The sequence below is a fragment of the Squalius cephalus genome, assembly GCF_949319135.1.
Source record: "Squalius cephalus genome assembly, chromosome: 18".
NCBI classification, from domain to species: Eukaryota; Metazoa; Chordata; class Actinopteri; order Cypriniformes; family Leuciscidae; genus Squalius; species Squalius cephalus.
Window position 1 is genome coordinate 17,590,793 of NC_137139.1, and position 9,645 is coordinate 17,600,437.

At 36.1% G+C, this 9,645-nt stretch overlaps 1 protein-coding gene across 1 annotated transcript; it reads left to right on the forward strand.

The window, feature by feature from the left end:
- Nucleotides 1–5,272: 5,272 nt before the first annotated feature.
- On the forward strand, nt 5,273–9,603 carry prim1 (DNA primase subunit 1). The gene is made up of 13 exons (XM_079849494.1): nt 5,273–5,867; nt 6,061–6,218; nt 6,631–6,737; nt 6,853–6,926; nt 7,034–7,170; nt 7,304–7,362; nt 7,449–7,558; nt 7,641–7,732; nt 7,847–7,982; nt 8,519–8,588; nt 8,689–8,795; nt 8,883–8,981; nt 9,322–9,603. The coding sequence occupies exons 1-13, from the start codon at nt 5,759–5,761 to the stop codon at nt 9,339–9,341; spliced, it is 1,278 nt and encodes a 425-aa protein (XP_079705620.1). The 5' UTR covers nt 5,273–5,758; the 3' UTR covers nt 9,342–9,603.
- Nucleotides 9,604–9,645: the final 42 nt, after the last annotated feature.

Sequence of the window (9,645 nt, forward strand, 5' to 3'; positions counted from 1 at the left end):
AGGAAGAAGGTGTGGGTTGTGTTTGGACAGGCCAGGATGGCCATGCGTGTCTGGAGTTTAAAACAGCACAGGTTTTTAGCTGGTTACAGCTAAAAATATAGGCAGAAATACATGTTTTAGTGTAAAAAAAATCTGACCTATTTAAAGGGCTACAAACTGCCCATATGTCCTATGCTCAGGCTCAGGTGCTTGATTTCCATTGACCTGTGCCTCTGTAAACAAACAATATAAATGTACAAGTTAAATGGTGTGCTAAAGCTGTTTTATGAACATAAAGTTGCATGTACTGTACGTTTTAGTCTGGATATGGAACTAAAAAAGAGATTTATGATTATTAAGGACAAATTTGAACATACGGAGTCCAGTTATGCGTGAAACTGTAAATAACTAATTAGGTCAGGGTGCATTACACATGCAGTAGTGCCCACAATCACAGCAGGGTGGGGCAACTTCCCGAAATGCTGCAATATCATGAAAATATTGGTAACTTACATAAAGAAAAAAGAAAAAGTGTCTTTTTTTGTACTTCCATGATACAATATTTTTCTTGTAATAACAGGAAGCAAACAATCATTTACAACAATGAAGCCTGATTGCTACTCCATGTGTATAATACGTTATCAATCAAGATCACAGCAACACACAATATGCCAGACAATGAACCGATGATTGAAGATACAGTATATTTTAAGAAATATCATTATCAGCATGAACACTAAAGATTTCAAAATTATAGATTATAGAGAACTTGGAGTTGCTTCAGACTAAAGCAGGGGGTACAACAGGGGGTCTGAGGTGGTACTGCAGGGGGTCTGCAATTACTGTTTGCAAAAATATAAAATCTCCAATCTCTAGGTATGGTGAAGGCTATGTGATGATATGGGGCTATTTTAATTCCAAAGGCCAAGGGAACTTTATCAGGATGCATAGTATCCTGGATCCATGAAGTAACTGGCCTTTAAAAATAAAAATCTGCCTGCCTCTACGGGAATTTAACATAGGGGTGTCCAAACTTATGCACGCTGTATTTTAAGGAAGAACATTTATTTATTTACGATACATTATTCATTCACAAAGAAAATTGGTGTCCTTAAAGGTTGGATTTTTCCTAATTTTTTTAATTAAAGCATTAAGTTCAATTTCCAAAAGATGATTTTTTATTCCTCTTTTTAGTCAACTTTAGTATGGGTGTCTAAACTTATGCATAGCACTGTATATATATATATTTCAAAGCCAAGTTAATTATCTCTCCCATATTTAAATGTATTTAGTAAAAAAATAAAATAAAAAAGAACATTATCAATTATAAGACTGTAAACTAACAATTTTTAATAGCTTTGCAACCTTAGCATCATAAAGTATGTAAATACATTAACATGGTACTATAAATATTTCTATCCATCAAGGTATCCAAAAGGTTGAAGACCCATGGACTAAAGTAAAATTCATAAATATATTCACAATTCATAAAGATATTCAAAGCATTACTGCTAGTTATGTGTAGACTGTTCACAACACACACACACATCCAGAAAGATTGGTATTGTAGGGCGCTCTTTAAGAGTCTCAAGGTCACACAAAGCCGTAACCAAAATTACCCACAACCTTGAGAGGAGCAAGTATGTGAGAGAGAAAGAAAAGACAGGAGTAGATATGAAAACATGAGTATTCTCTTTGACTTTACAGTGTCAGACAACACATTTACCGCAGAAAGAATGTAGTCATAGCAACAGCAGCGAAGTCTTAGTGCATGAGTGTCTGTGTGTAGGTGTGTATGTGTGCACACACAGATTTACTTTCCAATGGCCTGAAAGAGAAAAATCGCACAAAATGAAAAATTTAACAGATTCAGGTCTCTTTTGAGCACGCGTATATTCTCTGTGTGAAGATGAAAGCGGCAAACAGGTGCTTATCAGGCCAACTAAAACGGTACATTTTAATTAACACCTGTGCCCTGCGTTATCAGTAATCGAAACCGTATCCACGCAACCCTTTCCGTGCGATGACCACGTTTGTAATTCATTTGAATTGAATAAAGACAAGTGATGATGAAGACTGTGTATTATAATACTCCTAGATAGCTTTTGCTGCGTGATGTACCATTAGTAATTGATGTTACCTGTAACTAAAAACTCAAACGGCAGGCATCCTCCTTAGATCATATGTGTGTCAGAGCAGCATCAACAGTCTGCACCTGTTTTGAAGGAAGTTCTCTTTCTTCCTCAGAAGGAAGGGCTCATAAAGGGAAGCCCAGCTTTGAGATTTTCCACTGAGGGAAAAGTCACTTCCACCCACACACGGAGAACACCACTGCAGGAGGAGGAGGATGTGAACTGAACAATAGAGACTCGCATGTCGGTGGCGTTCCGTAGTTGAAGCCCTGACATGCTTCACCCTGTCGCCCAGATAACCCTCTCTCTCCCCTCATGCTTCTCCACCAGCCCCTCATCCTGCCCCGCTACAACAGCTATTGTTGTAGGACAAACATTACAGTCTATTTCTGTCAAAGCTGATCAAGTGAACCAAGGTGGTGCCAACCTCATTCTCTTTATCTCTGTGCCAAACAAACACTGAAAAGAGGTTTGCAAGCTACAATTTCAGTAATATAGGGGAGGACGGGGCTAGTTGTCACAAGGACTGTGTGTCAGTATTAGTAAGGTTGAGTCAAAATCCAAATGCACAAATGTGTGTTTTCTCTAGTAGAATATTTGATGTGGTTGTGTTTCAAGCACTGTGCTCCATACTTTCTTAAATTACAATCATTTTGTGAATTATATGCTCAAACTTCTAAAAATCATTATATCTTTGCTATAGCTAAACCTGTGAGCATTATAAAACCATATTAGCGTATACTGAGGTGAGAGTCAACCATAAAATGAAGGGAGATTTTAACTGAAATCATGAACTCTCGGGACAAGCATATTTTTTTATATACCGGTAAATTTAATTTTTTAAAATTATTATACAAGTTATTAATTACATGGTTACTTTTTACACTACTGTTCAAAAATGTGGGTCGATATAATTTTCTTATTTTTTGAAAGTCTCTTATGCTCACCAAAGCTGCATTTATTTTATTTAAAAAAACTGTAATATTGTAAAATATTATAACAATTTAAAATGACTGTTTTCTATTGTAATATATTTTAAAATGTTATTTATTCCTGTGATGCAAAGCTGAATACTCCAGTCTTCAGTGTCACATGATCCTCCAGGAATCATTCTAATATGCTGATTTGATGCTTAAGAAGCATTTATTATTATAATCAATGTTGAAAACTGTTGTGCTGCTTAATATTGATATATTTTTTTCAGGATTCTCTTATGAATGGAATGTTAAAAAGAACCGCATTCATTTGAAATAAAAATCTTTTGTAACATTGTTAAAGTCTTTAGTCACTTTTTGATACATTTAATGTGTCCTTGCTTAAAAGTATTAATTTCTTTCAAATAATAATAATCTTACTGACCAAAACTTTTGAACAGTAGTGTATATATTTTGTTATTTATTATGTTTCATAATTGCTTTACTGTTTTAATTGTGTGACGGCTTAACCCATTCAGTATGACAACATGCTCTGCTATTACGAGATTCTTCAAGAACAGGAAGACATTTATTCAAAGTGCTGAAAATGGATCTGCGAAGGATTACAGGAAAGCCATTTGTTCAGAGAAGAGTATTATGCCTAAAATAGCTTTGACCAGTTGCTACAGCAGGATGTCTCTGTTGAGCCACTCGGGAAGCTGGTAGTAATTAATATAGAGACTTGCTGACGGAAGTCAAATCCTCTAACATGTATAAGGAACACATAAGCCTTGCTTAACGTGAATGTACTCAATTCAACACTGAATAAAAAGACAGACAGTGAGAGGTGGAAATGAGACTAGTACACTCAGACACAAGTGCTCTCAGTCACACTCTCCCTGTGAGAGCTCTTGTACAAGAGTTCCTGTGAGGCGCACTCCATTAGGATTTACCTTCAGTTACTCACATAAAACACAACATTTCTTTAGAGGTTCTTGAGAGATTAAGAGAAACAAGACATGAGGCCTGAGACCGTGTTTTTTTCTTTCCGTCACAGAATTGCCTTCAATTACTGGCACCAGAAAAAGGCCTGGGATAATATTCCTGGTGACGGCACAGTGAAAAATCATACCCACATATGTACACATTTATATTTACACTTCACCTGTTTACTGCGGCGACTGTGGACTCAGCAGATCGGATCAAGCTCTAGCTGCAGAATTATCAATATGTATGCAGTCACATGACTGTGTGTCGCAGTCTGTGGGAAATTCTGTCCTTGTAAGATAGAGATTCTGAAAGGAAAAGTTGGGGAAAAAGCATTTTAGTGTTTCATGGTTTTATGCCGAATCGAGATGTAAAAAAAGTAGACTGATTTTTTGTTTTCAAAAGTGAGCCATTGTATTACAATACATATTAAAAAATATATTAATAGCCGTTTCTTTTTACATTTATTTAAACACAATTCATACTCTCACAATTGTATGTATTTTGTCTGCTAACAATGTCCAGCAGTACAAATGGTTTACGTGAAAATTCTGCCATATATACATATATATATATATATATTAAATAATATATATATATATATATATATATATATATATATATATATATATATATACATAATAATTATATATTATTAATTTTGACCACATTTAACAGCATTCTGTGGCGAAAATGACACTTTAAATATTTGTGTGTGTGTGTGGGGGGGGGGGGATAATCAACTCCACTGTTTAGCTAAGGCTAATTTCACAGGTAGCATTTCATTACCCTTAATACACACAATTAAATAATATATTCACCCTTCTTCCATAATTTGTCAACAATAAGGACTTAAAATGAATGTCTGGAAATGTAGAACAACAAAAAGCCTATCTATATTCTGTTAACCCCTGATATTTACCTTGATTTTTCTCCACAAATAACATGTCTCATTTTTCTCAAGCTCTTCGTTGTCACAGTTTGCTCCCTGATAACTAGTTAACTAACTTTTTTCCACAAAAAAAAACTTTACTCTCAAAATTGTTAAGCTCGAGTCTTCGCTTGATTTGAATCACACATATACATTCATCCACACGTTTATCCTGCTGGAGTTCATCCCAGCCTAACGGCAGGACACCGTAGGCTACAGGTGACCTCTGCCTGCCAGTGCCAGTCCATCAGATTTGAATAATGATTGAACAACATATAACCAGAGCCCGTCTATAGACCTTATGTAGCTCCGCCCCTTTTCAGCGCTGCGCTCATTGTCTTTTGACTTCCGGTCTGTATTTTCACAGCGTTTTGCGTGTTTATTAATGAACGGCTCGTTTTAAAATCTTCCCGGTCGATTTACATTTGTTTAGTCATCTGCTTTAAACATTACAGTCCTCATGATAACTTTCGTTAACTTTACATTAAGTAAATCCACTTAAAAAGCTAATTACTCCTGGACAGAAATGCCATATAAATATACAGAGCGACCGCAAAACGGAAGTTAAAAGACAATTTTCCAAAGATGGCGGCGCCCTTGTTTCTCTGGCGCATAAGGTCTATATAACCATAATAAAACACTGTTATCCGAGCCTTGAGGTGGCAGCAAAGCGAGTAGAAAACAGTAGCTGTGCGCGAGACCAACGAATAAGGACACCGTGCGTCATTTCCTACTTACGTTAATTTTCCCGCGCTGGTTGGTTGTAGGATCAACTCAGCTGTCATTGAGAATCAACAACACTGACAAACTTAAACATGTCAAACGCAGATTATAATCCAGCTTGTTTGCCCGACTTGTTACCGCTGTATTATCGCAGACTCTTCCCGTTTCCGCAGTACTATCGCTGGTTAAGTTATGGCGGTGGTAAGTAAATATCCGAGGCATTAACTCAATCTCTTATCACACAACGAGCCATTCACTTTTGTGTGTGTGTGTGTGTGTGTGTACAAAATCGATCGATAGATATTTAATTTTAATCAATATGGCATTTATATTCAATAATAGCATATCTCTTCGTGCTTTATATTAATATTCTTCTTAATTTTGCCTATTGCAGTGTCTAAAAACTACTTCCAGAACCGTGAATTTTCCTTCACGCTAAAAGATGACATTTATGTCAGATATCAGTCCTTCAGCACTCAGAATGAGCTGGAGAAAGAGATGCAGAAAATGGTTCCCTACAAGATTGATATTGGAGCAGTCTACAGCCACAGGGTAATATATAACTCATCATGTTTCTATATTATATTATTTATATATTGTATTGTATTGTATGGAAAGTTGGCATGTCACAGCATTTTGCTAATTGTTTTATACTTTTATTATTATGCAAAGTTTTTATGACTAGGATATTATTTGAAAGACATAATGTAATATTCATACTTCTAAATATATAATAGTACTATAGCTATATAGAGAATATTATTGTGCTATTATATAGTGATATAATATAGTCATTACATTTGTATTAATAATTTCATTTTAATTAATAGATTGAATGAATATTGAGTCTTGGATTATTTGCTGTGTTATTACATTTTTGACTCTTTAAACTACTTCATATTTCTTTTGGAAAATGAAATCCCTTATCAAAGAGATCCTAATTCTCTGTTTCTGTGATTGACAGCCCAGCCAACACAACGCTGTGAAGTCTGGATCCTTCCAGGCCCTGGAGAAGGAACTGGTGTTTGACATTGACATGACAGACTATGATGATGTCAGGCGTTGCTGCAGGTATACAGATCCCTTCTCACCTTTCATCCTAATATACGCCTGATGATGCTTATGGAGTATTTTTGGAGTTATTTTGTGCATTTTCTGTTAATATATTCATATTTTTGTTCTTCAGCGCTGCTGAAATCTGCTCCAAGTGCTGGACTCTAATGACAATCGCTATTCTTATTCTGGACCGGGCACTTCGGGGTAAAGGGGGACCTCTCATCAACAGAACATTTACAATTTAAGTAACATCATAACAGATATACAGATAGTACAAAGTTAACCTGCATTGTGCTGTATGTGTGGTTCAGAGGACTTTGGATTCCATCATCTCCTGTGGGTGTATTCGGGCAGGAGAGGAGTGCATTGCTGGGTTTGTGATGATGCTGCTAGGAAGCTCTCAGTGGCGGCGCGGGCTGCCGTGGCAGAGTATCTCAGTTTAATTAAGGTATTCAAATATCAGATAGTTCATCATTCTATAAGTTGTATCCTTTGTTTACCATATACACGTATCTAGTCCAAAAGCTTGACTTTTTACGCTGGGTTTTAATTAATTGTGTGTCCTGCGCATGTTTCTTTAGGGTGGTGAGGACAACGTGAGAAAAGTTGTGCTGTCAGATCCAATCCATCCTTTCATCAAGTAAGGGGAAAAAATGTCCGACCTTCATAAGTATATATTGTGTCAACATAATTGGTGTGACTGTAGTCTCTCTCGCTTTCTTTGAGGTGTTCTCTGTCTGTGGTGGAGCGCTATTTCCCACAGTACGCCATTGTGGAACAGGACATTTTAGGCAGTAAGGAGAGTGTAGACAAAGTGCTCGCTCTGCTACCTGAAGATATCCTTTCATCCCCAGTAGTGTTGTCATCAGTAGTCTGTACCAATACCAGTACTGTTTATTTCTTTAAGTCTGACTGCACATATCAAAAAGGAGCTGACAAGCTTTTGTCAGAAGCAGAAAAACCCAATGGAGCGATGGGAAGAACTCTGCACTCTGGTTGAACACAAAAAGGTAAATGCAAATTGGTTGGAAAAGCAACACTGAGAGCACCTAATCTCAGGCAAATAAATCTTTCAGCATAAAATGTAGTTCAGTTTCCCATTAATGTTATTTGTTTGTGTTAAGTCGAGTAGTAAGAAGGGTGGTCAGTACTTCGATAAGGAGATCATGTTGCAGTACTGTTACCCTCGTCTGGATGTCAATGTCAGTAAAGGAGTCAACCACTTACTGAAGAGCCCCTTCAGCGTACACCCCAAGACAGGTGAGATCAAACTTCATTTATAGAGTACCATTCAAAAGTTCTGGGGTCAGTAGTTATTATCCAGCAAGAATGCCTTAAATTGATCAAAAGTCACAGTAAAGACATTTATGTTGCAATAAAATTCATATTAGAATGATTTCTGATGGATCATGTGACACTGAAGACTGGAGGAATGATGCTGAAAATTCAGCTTTGCCATCACAGGAATAAATTACATTTAAATATAAATAAAACATATTAAATATATATTTAAACAGAAAAGTTTTAAATTGTATTAATATTTCATAATTACTGTTTTTTGCAAATAACAGATTGCATATATTTGATCAAATGTATGGTGAGCATAAGAAGCTTCTTTCAAAAACATTTAAAAAATCTCACCGACCCAAAACTTTAGAAAGGTAGTGTATATTTCCAGTCTTATTTTGCATGAATCATTTTTGTATGTTTTACATTCAAAGCAAAATGGGTTGCAAATGTTGTTACGTGTTGATTTTAAACATCTTAATTCTTTTTGTCTTCAATTTTTTCTTTAGGTCGAATCTCAGTGCCAATAGATTTGAAAGAACTGGACACGTTTGATCCCTTTGAGGTTCCTACGATCAGGTAAATGCTGAATATATCAGTGTCCATCTTTGCAGGGCAGATCCACATAATTGTGGGACGTGACAACTGCTTTCATATCTCCACTCATCTGTCTCTGTAGTCTGATCTGTGAGGAGCTGGAGAAACCCAGAACAGATGAGGTGGAGGACGAGGACGTGAAGGACAAGGAGAATGAACAAGATGCTGGAGAACGACGCAGAATCAGAGGTGAGCAAACATGTATGACTCCGCAGTTCAACTGTTCAAGATTCATCCTCAGTTCTGTGGGCTAAACATGTTTTTGGTTATGTGTAGACTATAAGCGCACCAGCCTGGCCAAGTATGTAAAGGTCTTTGATAATTTTTTGGAGGCAATGACTCGATCTCGGAAAGGAGAGATGTTGAAGAAGAGTGGTGAGTTACAAACAAGCTCCTATTACACATACACTTGATTAGATCCCCTAATCCATTTGTAATGTAAAGGCTGCATGACACATCGGTTATCAGTCAATTGGATATGCAATTCTGCATGCTCATTTCCTGTTGTTTTTTTTTTCATTTCAATTTACTTTTGAGCATTAAATGACAAGTTTATCTTAAATGCAATCTTCAGCAAATATCAAAATGATTATTCCGTTTTCATTCTGTTGATTATAATGCAAGTTAATTTGTAGCATTCAGAATGATTGATTTTAGGATTTGGTGTTAGTGACTACAGATTACTTCAATTACTTAAATGTGATTTATTTTTCAGATCTTCAGAAAGACTTCTAAGACCGATGAGCTGGGACATAACAGCTAATCAGCAGTTTTTCATAACGCATTTACATGTTTGTCTGCCAACCATCTGTTTGTGAAGATACAGACACTTTGACTTACAAAGAACAAGAAGTCAAGTTATGTATGAATTAATATCAGTTATTTCCATGTAATACTGTTCCATTACTTTTCTAATAAAATGTTTTCACTTGTTTTGTACTTTTCTCAGGATGGTTTAATCTTTCTACAATTTTATTAAAATAACTTTTACAAATCTATTATGTTGCTGTCTGGTTTGGGGAAAAATCAATTACAAGTG